Source organism: Salmo trutta, chromosome 13, assembly GCF_901001165.1.
Source record: "Salmo trutta chromosome 13, fSalTru1.1, whole genome shotgun sequence".
In the NCBI taxonomy this organism is placed as follows: Eukaryota; Metazoa; Chordata; class Actinopteri; order Salmoniformes; family Salmonidae; genus Salmo; species Salmo trutta.
In genome coordinates, this window is record NC_042969.1 from 11,775,667 (window position 1) to 11,793,433 (window position 17,767).

Sequence of the window (17,767 nt, forward strand, 5' to 3'; positions counted from 1 at the left end):
CAGCTCAGATAGCCTACTGTCGATAAAGAGTTATTATTCCGAGTTTTAAATAGAACCGTTTTTCCTCAAGGTGTATTTATCAAAACAGCCTAGTTAAAGTTATAAACTATTCGTGATTTACGAGAAACTGCACGCTTTGTCTTTCAACTTTCTTTGCTAGTGACAACTTATTCCCACAGTTGTAGCCTATACATTGTAAAAAAAAAATTGGGGGGGGGGGGGGTTATAATTGTACGGTAGCCTGCAGTATTTATTTGTAAGGTCAGTGTGATTGGCTGTGAAAGTGCTTATGCATTGCGCCTCTGCGTGACCTGTGACGTCGGCCTAAAGGCCAGATTGGGGATGGGAGATTAGGAAAGTGCAGGGTAAAGCAGCTGCCTGACAATCTGTTCACCACCTTACATACACTCACAAAGAGGTTTGTGTTTAGGATGTGCTCACTGGAGGTCACGTAGGGGCAGAGAGAAGAGGGTTGTTTCTGCTGTTGGACATGTGGGATCAGGAATCCACTATTTTGCCTATTCGCCTCATTGACCAACTGTTCAACAAATGCTCCATATCTCTCTCTCCAGTTTCTTCTTGTTTTCATGTCTACTGCAGTGCGTTTGCTTTACTGCCCCAGGCCAGGTAAGACTAGACACCTGTAAATCAAATTGCGTTCATTGGGGGTGTGACAGCGACCTGTGTCACTGTCTTCTCTGTTTCTTTGCTAGGCACCTTTGGAGTTATCATCCCCGGTTTGGTTCGACACTTCAGCCTCAGTGTGCAGAGAGGGATGTACAGTAAGTAACACAAATGTTGATATTCAGTAGTAGCCATAACTACGAATTTGATTTGGCTTCATGGCTGCCTCTCTCATCTCTTGTTCTCTTTCTCCTCTCTTGTTCTCCTCTCTCTCTCTCTCTCTCTCTCTCTCTCTCTCTCTCTCTCTCTCTCTCTCTCTCTCTGTCTCTCTCTGTCTCTCTCTGTCTCTCTCTCTCTCTCTCTGTGCGTGTAGAGTATGTGAATGCCAAGGAACTTCCTCTTGATATGAGGTCCATCACAGACCGAGCTGCTCAGACTCTCCTGTGGACTGAGCTCTTCAGAGGTGACACACACCACTTGCATAACACAGTTTCTCTGGAGTCCCCCCCCTCTAAAATAAAAATACTAATCAAAGTACAGACTCTAGCGACCACTGTCCATGGTGCTGAAATTGTGACATGTCTATGCGACTGCAAACATTTCTAGGTTTTCTGGGGTGCCAGAGCTTAGCTTTAGCTAATGGATGAATGTTTATTGGTAGGCCTATTTGGTCTGCATTTTCTCATGTTAAGCCTAACATTTCACAAAGCTATACACAGTGTCGCAATGCTGCTATTTTTAGACTGCTGGCTGGCAGCAATAATGTAATTAAAGTTGGAAATTCAAACATTGCAGATTATAAAATAAATGTTTGATGCAACAGCATACTAATCAGCTACCAATACATTTTGGGGGGAATATGCATCTCTCCTGTATAGGTTACCTGAACCTGCATGAGATGAGCCGTCCTCACGCTCTCACCCAGCTTGGATAAAAAGTTGTGCGTATAACCAGTCTATTAATGCCAACTAATAGTCAGTCCACCCTCAAAACACGAGCTCATTAGGGTTTGTTTCATTATGCAGTGTACTATCTATAGCTATATACCATAATTAGCTTCTATTTATACACTTTTTATAAAAATTCACATCAAATAGCCTAACAATGAGGAAAAAGTAGTTGGCTTGAGGATAAATTCCTCCACTATTTATTGTTGAACTGGTTTTGTCTGGCTAGTAGCCTACACAAACGGGCTGCAATATTCAAGGTAAATGAAATGAAATCCAACTTAAGAGACTCCCCTGGTGTCCTGAAGTCCTCCTTTTTAGTGTGCAAATGTTTTCACCATGGCCTGTAGGTCCAGGTTGGGGGCCTGACTGTTTTCTATAGTGAGTATTACCAACCCAGACAGTCTTTCCTGAGACATTGGGCATTATATGTCCGTTGTGCTGCACACAATTGAAACGTAGTCTTGAATGATGCATGCCAAGATAGACCAGAGATAAGAGACAGTTGATATTGCAACCACACAACTCAAACGTTGGTTCACCATGTATGAACAAAAAAGCAAACTGCTATCTTTGTTCAAGCCCTCAAGAACTGTTGTCTGCTAAAGACGATAATTGCATCTGGCAATTTATCGTCTGTCCAGTATCCAGATGACCTGTCCCCAGAGCTTCCTGAAGGCGACAGTTCATCTCTTTCCATAACGCGTTGAGGCTGGCAATTAAGAATGAGAGGCTCAATTAAAGATGTTACAAACTTGCTAATTTTGAAGCATAACTCCTTTCTTCACAGTTTTCCTGATGTTGCTACATCAATATAGCTGTTTTTACCATCCCTGTAACTGTCGCTTCTGCAGAGATTTTGTTTTCTAAACTAAAAACCACAAAGAACAACCTTAGCTTCCTAGTACATATGGAAATTAAAAAGGTTTATGAATTACTTTTTGGAGGGTTACTGTCAAAATGATTTATTAGGTAAAATAAAATAGACATCGTTGACAGACGAATGGGATCCCAGAGCTCGTGGGCCCCCCTGCCTTGCGGTACTCCAGTGATGCTCACACACACACACACATAAGTAACATTTCTATACCTGTCTTTCCCACACACTCCTCCAGGATTGGGGATGACAATGAGTTACCTATTCCGCGAGCCCGCTACCATCAACTACCCGTTTGAGAAGGGTCCCCTGTCTCCTCGTTTCCGTGGTGAACACGCTCTGCGCCGGTACCCCAACGGAGAGGAGCGCTGTATCGCCTGCAAGCTGTGTGAGGCTGTCTGCCCTGCCCAGGTGACCTATATACACCCACATAAACACACTGGTAAAGCACTACACTGCCCTCAATGCCCTGGCCACTATACTCACTAGTACTACAAACTACTGTATGTAGGCATACGCATCATTAATACCTGCTTGCCTTCGTAAAGTATTCAGACCCCTTGTCTTTTTCCACATTGCAATAGGTTACAGCCTTATTCTAAAATTGATTATTGTTTTTTCCATCCATCAATTGACACACAATACCCCATAATGACAAAGAAAAAACAGATTTTTATACATTTTTGCTCATTTATAAAAATAAACTTAAATATCACATTTACATAAGTATTAAGACCCTTTACTCAGTACTTTGTTGAAGCACCTTTGGCAGCAATTACAGCCTCAAGTCTTCTTGGGTATGATGCTACAAGCTTGGCACACCTGTATTTGGGGAGTTTCTCCCATTCTTCTCTGCAGATACACTCAAGCTCTGTCTGGTTGAATGGGGAGCGTCACTGTACAGCTATTTTCAGGTCCCTCCAGAGATGTTCGATCGGGTTCAAGTCCAGGCTCTGGCTGGGCCAGTCAAGGAAATTCAGAGACTTGTCTCGAAGCTACTCCTGTGTTGTCTTGGCAGTGTGCTTAGGGTCGTTGTCCTGTTGGAAGGTGAAACTTCGACCCCAATCTGAAGTCCTGAGCGCTCTAGAGCAGGTTTTCATCAAGGATATTTCTGTACTTTGCTCCGTTCATCTTTCCCTCGATCCTGACTAGTCTCCCAGTCCCTGCAGCTGAAAAACATCCCCACAGCATGATGCTGCCATCACCATGCTTCAACGTAGGGATGGTGCCAGGTTTCCTCCAGACGTGACGCATGGCATTCAGGCCAAAGAGTTCAATCTTGGTTTCATCAGACCAGAGAATCGTGTTTCTCATGGTCTGAGAGTCTTTAGGTTCCTTTTGGCAAACTCCAAGCAGGCTGTCATGCCTTTTACTGAGGAGTGGCTTCTGTCTGGTCACTCTACCATAAAGGCCTGATTGGTGGAGTGTTGCAGAGATGATTGTTCTTCTGGAAGGTTCTCCCATGTCCACAGAGGAACTCTAGAGCTCTGTCAGAGTGACCATCGGGTTCTTGGTCACCTCCCTGACCAAGGCTCTTCTACCCCGATTGCTCAGTTTGGCCGGGTGGCCAGCTCTAGGAAGAGTCTTGGTGGTTCCAAACTTATTCCATTTAAGAATGATGGAGGCCACTGTGTTCTTGGGACTCCTCAATGCTGCAGACATTTTTTAGTAACCTTCCTCGACCTTCCTTCCCCTATCTCAGAGCTCTACGGACAATTCCTTTGACCTCATGGCTTGGGTTTTGCTCTGACATGCACTGTCAACTGTGGGACCTTAAAAATGTTATTGAATTTACCACAGGTGGACAGCAATCAAGTTGTAGAAACATCTCAAGGATGATCAATGGGAATAGGATGCACCTGAGCTTAATTTCGAGTCTCATATGTAAATAAGGTATTTATGTCTAAAAACCTGTTTTTACTTTGTCATTATGGGTTATTATGTGTAGATTGAGGATTTTCTATTTTTTTCATCCATTTTAGAACAAAGCTGTAATGTAACAAAATGTGGAAAAAGTCCAGGGGTCTGAATACTTTCCGAAGGCACTGTATATACAAAAGTATGCGGACAACCCTTTAAATTAGTGTATTCGGCTATTTCAGCCACACCCGTTTCTGACAGGTGTAGAAAATCGAGCACACATGCATTCTCCATAGACAAACATTGGCAGTAGAGCGGCATTACTGACGAGCTCAGTGACTTTCAATGTAGCACCGTCATAGGATGCCACCTTTCCAACAAGTCAGTTCGTCAAATTTCTGCCCTGCTAGAGCTTGCTCGGTCAACTGTAAGTCCTGTTATTGTAAGATGTGGAAACGTCAAGGAGCAACAACGGCTTAGCCGCGAAGTGGTAGACCACACAAGCTCACAGAACAGGATCGCCGTGTGCTGAAGCGTGTAAAAAATGTCTGTCCTCGGTTGCAACACTCACTACCGAGTTCCAAACTGACTCTGGAAGCAACATCAGCACAAGAATTGTTCTTCTTATTAGATAGGGTTTAAAAGCGGTGGGCATCCAATGTTAATGGTGCATTACCGCCACCAGCTGGACAGGATATTGAATAAGAAACAAAGAAACAAAAAAAAAAAACATTCCGGGAAAGGGGAAAACGATGACTTACAAAATAAAACAAGACAACAATTTTTTTTTTTACATTTTTTTTTTACAAAAACATCATACTACTTCAATCACAGTCCAATTCAAAATACATCCCTACACAGCCTCAGGGGACTGTTGGGGTTACATTCACTCACCGACGGGATTTCTTGCACGGCCTCGGCTATGAAATCACGAAGACCCAAAAAACATTCAGCGGCATTCACAATGATTCCAATTTTCTTAGACTTCCCTGCTTGTGCTGTACAGTTTATGACCCTTGCAATAAATAATACAAAGTCCACCTTTTTAACATGTAGCATTTCACTATCTCTCGGTTGATGAGAAACATTCTGGTCTTGGTGGCTCTACTACCATTGCTTCTTCCCTGCCACTTGTTCCTTCCTGTTTTCTCACCTCCTCCAGATAGGAGACATGCTGGACACGCCTTACCCTTGCCACCTCGTTCTCCTTCACCCTAACAGGGCATTCCAAGAATTCAGGCACACGTTCACCTCCACAGTTGCAGCATTTCCCTTCATCTGGCATACAATATTCTTCCCTTCTGCACACACTTGACACATGACCAAATATTTTACATGCATGACACTGAGGGGGCTTGTGCACAGAAGCTGTTACGGGGTATCTCATGAATCCTAACTTTATATGTGAAGGGAGAGACTCTTCATCTAAGAACAGTAGCATGGATGATGTGAACTTCTTTTCTCCGTCCACCATACAGGTCAGTCGACGTGCACCAACCACTCCATCGATGTCTTCAGTTATGTCCTCTGCCTTTATTTCTTGCGCCACCCCTGAAATAACCCCCTTGATAGGCTCCCTGCTACGAAAATCCATGCAGGAAACATTCCATTCTGATTATCTTTTTGAGTCTTAAAACTTCTGCTCCGCAGACACACAAAAAATCTAAATAAGACCACTTCTTGTGAATCTCACTGACTCAACACTTTCTTCCAACACATTCCAGATTTTCCTGGAGACGTTAAACAGATTTCCCAAGTATCATTTATCCAAAACCCTGACTCCAACCAAAAACGAGTCTAGTGGTTTCCTATTTTCCAACAGCTTTACTTCTCTTGTTTCCCTTTTTTTTCTTTGTCACTTGTAACCCACTCATTCTCACTTTCTGTACTATTAGCTTCACTCGACTCACTAGCAGTTTCAAACAAAACCTAAGTTTCTGCCATCTCCATTCCACCGTTTCCCAAATTCAGTTCTGGGTGCGTGTTTTTTGGGGGGTTTATCGTTGATAAAACCACACAAGAATTGTTCATCGGGAGCTCGATGAAATGGGTTTCCATGACCGAGCAGCTGCACACAAGCCTAAGATCACTATGTGCAATGCCAAGCATTGGCTAGAGTGGTGTAAAGCTCGCCACAATTGGATTCTGGATTAGTGGAAACGTGTTCTCTGGGGTGATGAATCACGCTTCACCCATCTGGCAGTCCGACAGACCAATCTGGGTTTGGGGGATGCCAGGAGAACGCTACCTGCACCAATGTATAGTGCCAACTGTAAAGTTTGGTGGAGGAGGAATAATGGTCTGGGGCTTTTTTTCATGGTTCGGGCTAGGCCCCTTAGTTTCAGTTAAGGGAAGTCTTAACACTACAGCATACAATGACATTCTAGACGATTCTGTGCTTCCAACTTTGTGGCAACAGTTTTGTGAAGGCCCTTTCCTGTTTCAGCATGACAATGCCCCCGTGCAAAAAGTGAGGTCCATACAGAAATGGTTTGTTGAGATTGGTGTGGAAGAACTTGACTGGCCTGCACAGAGCCCTGACCTCAACCCCCATCGAACACCTTTGGGATGAATTGGAACGACGACTGTGAGCCAGGCCTAATCGCCCAAAATCAGTGCCCGACTTCACTAATGCTCTTGTGGCTGAATGGAAGCAATTCCCCGCAGCAATGTTCCAACAGCTAGTGGAAAGCCTTCCCAGAAGAGTGGAGGATGTTATAGCAGCAAAGGGGGGGACCAACTCCATATTAATGCCCATGATTTTGTAATGAGATGTTCGATGAGCAGGTGTCCACATACCTTTGGTCATGTAGTGTACCTGCAGTCCATAATACTATCCAGGGTATCGGTAACTTGATATACTTTACTATGCAATGGTACCCCAACCAGGTAAGCCCTACAAAGTCCAGTTACCTCCCCCGGTAATCGAATACCCCCTGCACAGCTCATAGGGTACACACTGGTTGTGTCCGAATACCCATATTAGCGTACTACATACTTAAACTGAATACTCATTTTCACGTTTGATCTAGTAGAATTCACCTGTCTTTTCTGACGCACATGTTTGACAACAACTGATAATCAGATAAATTGACGCGCTGTACTACAATGAACGAATGGCGGGAGTCAACGTAATCGCGCATTAGATGATGCATTCTGAGTACTGTTTTGGAAATTTCACATACTATTACACTTTCTTTTTTCATATTATTTAGTACGACGGTATTGGTATTCGGACACTGACATTTGTTTATTTCCCTCGGCCTGCTCATTCTGTCCTCTCTCTGCTGCCCCCGTGTCTGCCCCAGGCCATTACCATTGAGGCTGAGACTCGTGCAGACGGCAGCAGAAGGACCACTCGCTACGACATCGACATGACCAAGTGCATCTACTGTGGCTTCTGCCAGGAGGCCTGCCCTGTTGATGCTATTGTGGAGGTAAACAGCTGGCAATCTCACTCTCTCACACACACTCACGCACTCACTCACTCAGAGCTTGTCAAATTCTAGTGGCTTTGGTCATACCAGAAAAGAACTTTCAGTAGCATATTCTAGAACTTCTGGTGTATTCTAGGGTTAAGGGTTTCTGGACTTATTTAACTTTTTCATGTCCTTCAGGGTCCAAACTTTGAGTTTGCCACAGAGACCCACGAGGAGTTGCTGTACAACAAAGAGAAGCTGCTGAACAATGGAGATCAGTGGGAGTCGGAGATTGCTGCCAACATACAGGCAGACTACCTCTATAGATAGACCATCATACTGGCACACCAACCATCGTCATACTGGCTAACTACCCTATACTATGCATACTGTAAACACTATGACAATCCTATGTCAATTAATAATACACCAACTACGCAATAGATCATACTTTTAACATAGAGCCAGTAGGCATATTGTCAAAGTCAAATAAACACGCACAAGTGTAAAAGCAAAAGCGCATACATTTGCATTAATCACTATTTGATTTAAGTGTATACCTCATGCAAATGTTGTCATATGAGATTTTGAATACGAGTTATAACTGTCGATTTAATTGTAGCTTATTTATTTGTATGAAGAAAATAAATTGTGTTCTGAAGGCCTCCTGTTTGTACTTTTTCATACTTATTTAGGTATGAATTACATGTGTGATTGAATGAAGATTAGAAAGTGATGGCTTGGCATAGCTTGAAAACAAATATTATAGCTTGCACTCTTCCGTTGTCTAAAAATCATATGGCCAAATTGCGGAAAAAATTACTGGGGGAAAAGCAACCATGGCAACAACAAAAAAAACATGCCGGTTACATTTTCCAAAACGTGAATTTGTTTTTAACCATCATAAAACTCCTGATAAAGCTTTACTACGTGTATATCACAGTCGCAACGGTTCTTCTACATCTCAATTGTTGCACCAAAAAGAGTTTATCGCTGGCGTTGATCACGTGATATGAGCGGAAACTGACTCAGGTCATCGCTGAATCTCCCGCGAACGCAGCCATTTACTCTTTTCCGCTTCGTTTCAACGCCGGGTGAGTCTCAACATTTTTCCTGATGTGACGCTGGTCTAAATTCAATTTCTAATCATTGTGAATCAAAATTGGGACAATCAGAGACACAAAAGTGGGTTATTGGTGTATTTATACCTTCAGTTTAGTAATTATTTTGACAATAAGCGAAGTTATTAGACAGTTTTATTGATTCTAACACCACGTTAGCTTTGAGTAGCGAAATGCTAGCTAGCTAACGTTAGATGCAACTTTAATTGTTTCTTTTATAGATTTGATTGAGGATGTTTCGTTATATTGTTATTTGTCACACACATATCAGATTGTAGCAGTTTTGTGCAGGGTTAATTTGTTACATAACAGAACCATTACTTAGACTGTTAACTAACCAGAGAACAGATTGTGCGGCACACACATTGTTCCAGCCGAAACTAGAAAAGTGCGGTAGCCTGCTGAATGGCGCACTCATCAAATGCTAACTAGCTAACGTACGGCTAACTAGCCATCCTCGGCGTTTAGACTGCATGCTGTGCTAGCTAGCTAACGTGACATCACATGAACTGATTAATACTATATTTAGAAGGCATAACTACAGGCCTGAATGTAGGTTATCGATAGGATTGTTTACACGTTGTAATATCCTGATTCGTCAGATGTCCGGAAATATGCTAAGGTTTAGGAATAAGTTGCTAGTTTAATAAAACGCGCAGCTAGTTACCAAGGTTTCTTGTTGGTTAGCTTGGACGCGTGCTGCTATGTCGAAAGGTTGTTTGGTTGTTGTAGTTCACAAACTGCCGTGGGGCGGGGGACCTAAAAAAGAAAACATTTGTATAAAGGAACTCTGTCAGGCTTTAAACATACTTTTGAAAGTTGTAATAGTGAAATTTCGAAATCGGTTAGTGCATTATCAGTTAATCTTGTCCTGTTCGTCATTGCACACTTTAGAGAGCTATTTATAACTTGTCAGAAATGTCCAGATCAACTAGCCCATGTAAGCTAAGGTTTTTTTATTTAGGATTTTTTAGCCCATGTATATTGTAATTTGTCACTCAATATCACATTAAACATTAGAAAATGTGTAGAATTGCAGAAAACAAGATTTAAACCAGTTCAAAATAAATGGACAGCTCAAAGTTTGGGAACCCCCTTTGCAAAACTACAATCTCATTAGCCACTACTAGGTAGTTAGTTGATCCAGGGTAGCCAGCTAACTATACTAGCTAGCTAACCATACCACCCTGTCTGTGTTTTAGGAGAACATAAAAAACCCACGACACATTCCACAATGGCAGAGGGAGAGCCACAGGTCCAGTTCAAGGTGAGGGTTTTTCCTTCTCTCACACATTTACTGTTTATTTTGTTTTAGAACATGAAGCAGGATCATGTTGAGTTAGGTCATGGCTAGCTAGCTGCTGTTTCCCCCCCCATGTGTTCCAACTTCTAATGCTCTTACCCTCTCAGCTTGTGTTGGTTGGCGATGGAGGAACGGGAAAGACCACTTTTGTCAAAAGACATTTGACGGGAGAGTTTGAGAAGAAATATGTTGGTAAGTCACTCCCCATCAGCATGTAATTACTTACATCAACCCCCCCCCAACACGTCCACATGTTTTAGGCCTTTGCACTCAGCCTGTAGTGGTAGAATGGTTTATTGGAGTTTTAGTCATTGGGAGGGAGCCGTGTCACACTGCAGAGACCACCAATAAGAAAGAGAGGATACATGGAGGCACCAGATAACAATGTGCAGCAAGGGATAGACTCAGAATGAAACCAACAGCCACCATTCAACCACCTGGCTCTTTCTCTTCTGCCCACTTCCTCTTTTCTCTCCCTTATTTCTCGCTACCTCTCCCTGTCTCCCTCTCATCTCTCCCTTCTTTCGCCTGTCCTGTTGGGTTTCCGCTCTTCTCTCCCCTTTCCCTCCTTCCAGCCACGCTGGGAGTGGAGGTGCACCCGCTGGTCTTCCACACCAACAGAGGGGCCATCAAATACAATGTGTGGGACACAGCCGGGCAGGAGAAGTTTGGAGGGCTCCGAGATGGCTACTACATCCAAGGTATTGTATAAAGTGCTTGTTTGCTTTGCCTAGAAGTTTTGCTGACCAGGAGGAAGAACTCTGGGCCCTAGTTACTAAAAAAAAAAGCTCCCTGCTCTACTGACTTACTTGCCTTCAGAGCTTTGTATGGAATATCACTGGCCAGTTCTTATAACCGAGAGTTAAAGTTAAGCACCGATATTTATTTATATATTTTAATAACCTTGCCTTGAAGCAGATTACTTTTAGTCCATGAAGAAGTTGCCCCCCCCCCCCCCCCCAGGACGTCTAGTAGAGAATCACCAAACTATTCTGGGTAAAATCTGCCCCCTCCAGTAAGGATGCTATGTTGAGTAGATTCATGCTGTGACACTCCCTTTCTACATCCTTCTCTTGCTTTCTTTGCCTCTTCACTCTCTGAATCCCCTTCTGTACTTTTTTTTTCTCTGCTCCCTCTTTCCTCTCCACTCTCCTCCTTTCTACTCCCTTGCCTTCTGCTCTCCAGCCCAGTGCGCGATCATCATGTTTGACGTCACGTCCCGAGTCACCTACAAGAACGTACCCAACTGGCATCGCGATCTGGTGCGAGTCTGTGAGAACATTCCCATAGTCCTCTGCGGCAACAAGGTAGACATCAAAGACAGGAAAGTCAAAGCCAAGAGCATCGTATTCCATCGCAAGAAGAACCTCCAGGTAATTATTACACACTTTAATATAGTTGACTAGTGGTGTTGTATAGTAGTGTATCTGGGTTTCTGTGCAAGCTGAGACTAGCCCTGATGAAATAATGGGTAAATAAACATTTTAGACCTCGTTCTCCACAGCTAGGTTATAACCCTCTTCTCCCTCTCTCAGTACTACGACATCTCTGCCAAGAGTAATTACAACTTTGAGAAGCCCTTCCTGTGGCTAGCACGGAAGCTGATTGGAGACCCCAACCTGGAGTTCGTGGCCATGCCCGCTCTCGCCCCACCAGAGATCCTCATGGACCCCTCCCTCGCAGCGCAGTACGAGCATGACCTCAAAGTGAGTAGAACCGCACAGTGACTCAGCACGGGTAGATGGACTGCATCGAGACAGTCAAATGTTATCGCTTTAAATTGGATCGGAAGGATCTGATCTCATCAGTGTCTTACCGTATGAAATTGGATCAGAATGGCTAGATAATAACAACATGCATCCATGTTGCTGATTTGTACATGGTGTATCGTTGTAACCCTAACCGTTATTCACTTCTGTCTCCCCCCTCTCCAGGTTGCATCAGAAACAGCGCTCCCAGATGAAGATGATGACCTTTAACCTGTTATGTATTTATGTATGACCCCCCCACCCCCGTGTGTCAGGAAGTTGTTGGAGTTTGGCCCCTTTTCATGTAAAATCCCATTGAAGATTTATTTTTATTTTGGAACTCTTTTTTTTCTGTTTCTGTTTTAAAACAGATAAAAAAAATACAAACTTGGTAAAGTCGTGTGGTTCTTTAGTTTCATTGTAAGACACCCGCCCTAGTGTTGGCAAGGTAATGTGCAACTCACCATCATCAAGCACCACCCTCTGCCCTTACCCGGCACACGCTGGGCTAAGGCCGACTGACCGGAAGCACTTGGGGGAATAAACTTTGAATAAAAACATTCTCAAAAGAACATGCAGTTGTCTTTGATTCGTTGTTTTGCTAAGTGTTTTGACATGTCGTTGGGGGTAGAAGTTGAGCGTGGTGGACTTAAATCTTTCCAGTAGCTGATTGTTTAAGCATACTTGCCAGGGTTGGGGTGAATTTCAATTCAGGAAGTAAACTGAAATTCAAATTTCCCTATGAGGAAAAATAATTTTCTTGTAATTGCCATAATTGAGTGGAAATGAAATGGGCTCTGACTCTGATACTCTGTATTGTGCCGGCGTGGTTTAACTTCGGAAGTAAACACCACCTACCCAGGTTCCTTTTTGATATGACTTAACAATATATTTAAAATATATCCCAATGTCCTGGTGGGAATATCATGCATTTGGTTCAAAAAAGTCACGTGAACTAAAATGTTTTAATTTTTGCTTATCAAGTATGTGAGGGCATGTAGCACACTGCAGATGTATTCCATCCTATTTACTCAGGAGGACTTCATTGCAGACTCATGGTGAGTCTTGAAACACTATGGTTTAAGAGGTGCAACTACTTTTTAAATATGGTCACAGACTTGAGGCTAATGTTATGTACTGAACAAAAATATAAACGCAACATGTAAAGTGTTGGTCCCATGTTTCATGAGCTGAAATGAAAGGTCGCATTTTCCATATGCTCAAAAAGCTTATTTCTCAAATTTTGTGAACAATTTTGTTTATGTACCTGTTACTGAGCGTTTCCCATTTGCCAAGATAATTCAGCCACCTGACCAGTGGCATGTAAAGAAGCTAATTAAACAGTGTGATCATTACACAGTTGAACCTTGTGCTGTGGACAAAAGGCCACTAAAATGTGCAGTTATGCTACAACACAATGCCACAGATGTCTCAAGTTTTGAGGGAGCGTGCAATTGGAATGTTAACTGCAGGAATGTCCACCAGAGCTGTTGCCAGATTATTGAATGTTCATTTCTCTACCATGAGCCGCCTCCAATGTCATTTTAGAGAACTTTGCAAACGTCCAACCACAAACCACGTTTAACCATGCCAGCCCAGGACCTCCACATCCGGCTTATTCACCTGCGAGATCGTCTGAGACCAGCCAGCAGTACTGCTGATGAAACTGAGGAATATTTCTATCTGTAATAAAGCCTTTTGTGGGGATGAACTCACTTGCCAAGTGGGTGGGCCTATGCTCTCCCAGGCCCACCTATGGCTGTGTCCCTGCCCAGTCATGTGAAATCCATAGATTAGGGCTTAAAATACACTGCTCAAAAAAATAAAGGGAACACTTAAACAACACAATGTAACTCCAAGTCAATCACACTTCTGTGAAATCAAACTGTCCACTTAGGAAGCAACACTGATTGACAATACATTTCACATGCTGTTGTGCAAATGGAATAGACAACAGGTGGAAATTATAGGCAATTAGCAAGACACCCCCAATAAAGGAGTGGTTCTGCAGGTGGTGACCACAGACCACTCCTCAGTTCCTATGCTTCCTGGCTGATGTTTTGGTCACTTTTGAATGCTGGCGGTGCTTTCACTCTAGTGGTAGCATGAGACGGAGTCTACAACCCACACAAGTGGCTCAGGTAGTGCAGCTCATCCAGGATGGCACATCAATGCGAGCTGTGGCAAGAAGGTTTGCTGTGTCTGTCAGCGTAGTGTCCAGAGCATGGAGGCGCTACCAGAAGACAGGCCAGTACATCAGGAGACGTGGAGGAGGCCGTAGGAGGGCAACAACCCAGCAGCAGGACCGCTACCTCCGCCTTTGTGCAAGGAGGAGCAGGAGGAGCCCTGCAAAATTACCTCCAGCAGGCCACAAATGTGCATGTCTGCTCAAACGGTCAGAAACAGACTCCATGAGGGTGGTATGAGGGCCCGACGTCCACAGGTGGGGGTTGTGCTTAAAGCCCAACACCGTGCAGGACGTTTGGCATTTGCCAGAGAACACCAAGATTGGCAAATTCGCCACTGGCGCCCTGTGCTCTTCACAGATGAAAGCAGGTTCACACTGAGCACGTGACAGACGTGACAGAGTCTGGAGACGCCGTGGAGAACGTTCTGCTGCCTGCAACATCCTCCAGCATGACCGGTTTGGCGGTGGGTCAGTCATGGTGTGGGGTGGCATTTCTTTGGGGGGCCGCACAGCCCTCCATGTGCTCGCCAGAGGTAGCCTGACTGCCATTAGGTACCGAGATGAGATCCTCAGACCCCTTGTGAGACCATATGCTGGTGCGGTTGGCCCTGGGTTCCTCCTAATGCAAGACAATGCTAGACCTCATGTGGCTGGAGTGTGTCAGCAGTTCCTGCAAGAGGAAGGCATTGATGCTATGGACTGGCCCGCCCGTTCCCCAGACCTGAATCCAATTGAGCACATCTGGGACATCATGTCTCGCTCCATCCACCAACGCCACGTTGCACCACAGACTGTCCAGGAGTTGGCGGATGCTTTAGTCCAGGTCTGGGAGGAGATCCCTCAGGAGACCATCCGCCACCTCATCAGGAGCATGCCCAGGCGTTGTAGGGAGGTCATACAGGCACGTGGAGGCCACACACACTACTGAGCCTCATTTTGACTTGTTTTAAGGACATTACATCAAAGTTGGATCAGCCTGTAGTGTGGTTTTCCACTTTAATTTTGAGTGTGACTCCAAATCCAGACCTCCATGGGTTGATAAATTGGATTTCCATTGATTATTTTTGTGTGATTTTGTTGTCAGCACATTCAACTATGTAAAGAAAAAAGTATTTAATAAGATTATTTCATTCATTCAGATCTAGGATGTGTTATTTTAGTGTTCCCTTTATTTTTTTTGAGCAGTGTATATTAACTCTGGATTTCAGTACTCTACCCTGCACCCTAGAGACTACTGCCCTATGTACATAGTCATTGAACACTGGTCACTTTAATAATGTTTACCTGCTGTCCTATATAACTAATGCTCCACACTTGCTCTACTCATATACTGTCTATACACACCATTATATACATATTTATATTCTGGACTCAGACATTGCTTTTGTATTTTTTATGTTAGGTATTACTGCAATGTTGGAGCAAGAAACAAGCATTTTGCTGCACCTGCGATAACATCTGCAAAATATGTGATGACCAATAACATTTCATTTTAATTGCTGATGCTATGGGCTTTGAAGCCACCGGTAGGACATATTGGCGCTCACATATCATTTAAAAGTATACATAAAAGTATGTATTACATGCATTTCTATACCTTCAAAAATATTTTTTACAACGGTGTGGAAGTGCCAAGATGGTGGCTTCAACACAGCGCCCCCAATCAGTAATCTAATGTCTATATAAATAATGTGTTCTGGCCTATTCCCCGCACTACGCTCTATTAGGTTGCAGTTTGTCAGAAAGACCACCGGGTGTCAGCCTTGTTGCGTCTTAGAGAAATCAACATTCCCTGTCCCGCAAGGCTCTGATTGTAGCCTCACTGATTGTGGATTCGTAACAGCCACTGGTCCAATCAGAATGAGACGATGCAGGATTTCAACAATTCTCAACATTCACGAACGTTCCGGTCCTCAAATGAACTTGAATAGGATCTGTGTTGATTATTGATTGGTTATGTCAGTTAAGTGTTTAGTGTGTGTATTTTGAGAGAGAGAGAAGGGAACGTATGGTATTGTGTGCGAGGCTAGATGGCTACTTGCCCACTCTCATTCGTGGTGGTGCCATAATAAAACACTACAAAAGCTATCAAACTATCACTCATGGGCCACCCATAATAAACCCTTTCCTTATCCGCACCACCCGCTTAACAGAGGGTGGTGCAATCTATCTAACGCATCACCGGGGGCAAACTACTTGCCCTCCACGACACCCACAGCACCTGATGCCACAGGAAGGCCAAAAAGATCATCAAGGACATCAACCACCTGAGCCACGGCCTGTTCACCCCACTATCATCCAGCGGTGAGGTCAGTACAGGTGAATCAAAGCTGAGACTGAAAAATAGCTTCTATCTCAAGGCCATCAGACTGTTAAACAGCGTCACTATCCGATTTCCACCCGCTTACATAACCCTGCACCTTAGTGGTTGCTGCCCTATATACATAGACTTGGAATCACTGGCCACTTTAATAATGTTTACATACTGCTTTACTCATCTCATATGTATATACAGTATTCTATTCTACTGTATTTTAGTCAATATCACTCTGACATTGCTCAATCTAATATTTATATTTTTCTTAATTCCATTATTTGACTTTTAGATTAGTGTGTATTGTTGTGAACTGTTAGATACTACTGCACTGTTGGAGCTAGGAACACAAGCATTTTTCGCTACACCCGCAATAACATCTGCTAAATATGTGTATGTGACCAATAAAATGTGATTTTAACTGAGAGAGAGATGACATATCTTTGTGACTGTGAATGAGTGAATGTTAGATCCCACTAGAGGTGAGGCAGAATAGGCTATAAACATCGACCCTGTGTGGGCCTATTTACCAAACAAATGCACGCACATACCCGTGAGTAAATACGCTGAGACGTGGTGCACATTCCGATGCGTGCAGGCTTTTTCTACGAGAATATTTTACTGTACATCATATTGTCACTGTCAATGTGGGTGTTTTCACTCTTGATCCCTTTCAGACAATTTTTGTGAACTCAGTGAGGTTCCTTACATTTTTTTTGTCCAGTGTGAACACTCAAGCATTTCAGACTTCTCAAAAGAGTCCCGAAGCAAACCGAACTGAAACCATCTCAAGAGGTGGTCTGAGTTAGTTTCGCTTGGATTCCGTGATCTGGATCCTTTTTTTTTAGGTCCCCAGGTTCACTTGTCATTATTCCCGCACCACACACTATACTACTGCAACACTGTTTTGTTTTTACCCCAGAATTCACTATTTTATTTTTTATTTAACCTTTATTTAACTAGGCAAGTTAGTTAAGAACACATTTTTATTTACAATGACGGCCTACCAAAAGGCCTCCTGCGGAGACGGGCCTCGGATTCAAATAAACAAATACAACATAAATATAGTACAAAACACACATCCCAACAAGAGAGACAACACTACATAAAGAGAGACCTAGGCAGCAACACATGACACACAGCACGGTAGCAGCACAAAACATGACACAAACATTATTAATATTACTTTAAAGATGACTACATGTGAAAACACCCTGAAGTTACACGAATTCCACTGAGAGTGTGCGTCCCCTTTAAAGGACATTGGTTGGCCGACAAGCACAGGTAGGCATCACGCTGGCCTGGGCGTGGCCCCGTACAAGACAAGTGGACAAGCGAGGAGGCTGTCGCGCATGCGTGAGCTCGA

The 17,767-nt window shown here is 43.5% G+C and overlaps 2 protein-coding genes across 3 annotated transcripts; both read left to right on the forward strand.

The window, feature by feature from the left end:
• Nucleotides 1–363: 363 nt before the first annotated feature.
• LOC115205201 (NADH dehydrogenase [ubiquinone] iron-sulfur protein 8, mitochondrial) lies at nucleotides 364–8,392 on the forward strand. The gene is made up of 6 exons (XM_029770929.1): nucleotides 364–627; nucleotides 714–782; nucleotides 998–1,087; nucleotides 2,687–2,859; nucleotides 7,617–7,745; nucleotides 7,926–8,392. Exons 1-6 carry the CDS (start codon nucleotides 588–590, stop codon nucleotides 8,055–8,057), a joined length of 633 nt encoding a protein of 210 aa, XP_029626789.1. The 5' UTR covers nucleotides 364–587; the 3' UTR covers nucleotides 8,058–8,392.
• Nucleotides 8,393–8,758: 366 nt separating this feature from the next.
• On the forward strand, nucleotides 8,759–12,471 carry LOC115205202 (GTP-binding nuclear protein Ran). Of its 2 annotated transcripts, none has more exons than XM_029770930.1 (7): nucleotides 8,759–8,821; nucleotides 10,051–10,115; nucleotides 10,259–10,343; nucleotides 10,727–10,852; nucleotides 11,337–11,524; nucleotides 11,687–11,857; nucleotides 12,086–12,471. In XM_029770930.1, exons 2-7 carry the CDS (start codon nucleotides 10,083–10,085, stop codon nucleotides 12,128–12,130), a joined length of 648 nt encoding a protein of 215 aa, XP_029626790.1. In that variant the 5' UTR covers nucleotides 8,759–8,821; nucleotides 10,051–10,082; the 3' UTR covers nucleotides 12,131–12,471. The 2 variants fall into 2 exon arrangements, with proteins under 2 accessions (XP_029626790.1, XP_029626791.1); XM_029770931.1 differs by lacking the exon at nucleotides 8,759–8,821 and adding an exon at nucleotides 8,889–8,912.
• Nucleotides 12,472–17,767: the final 5,296 nt, after the last annotated feature.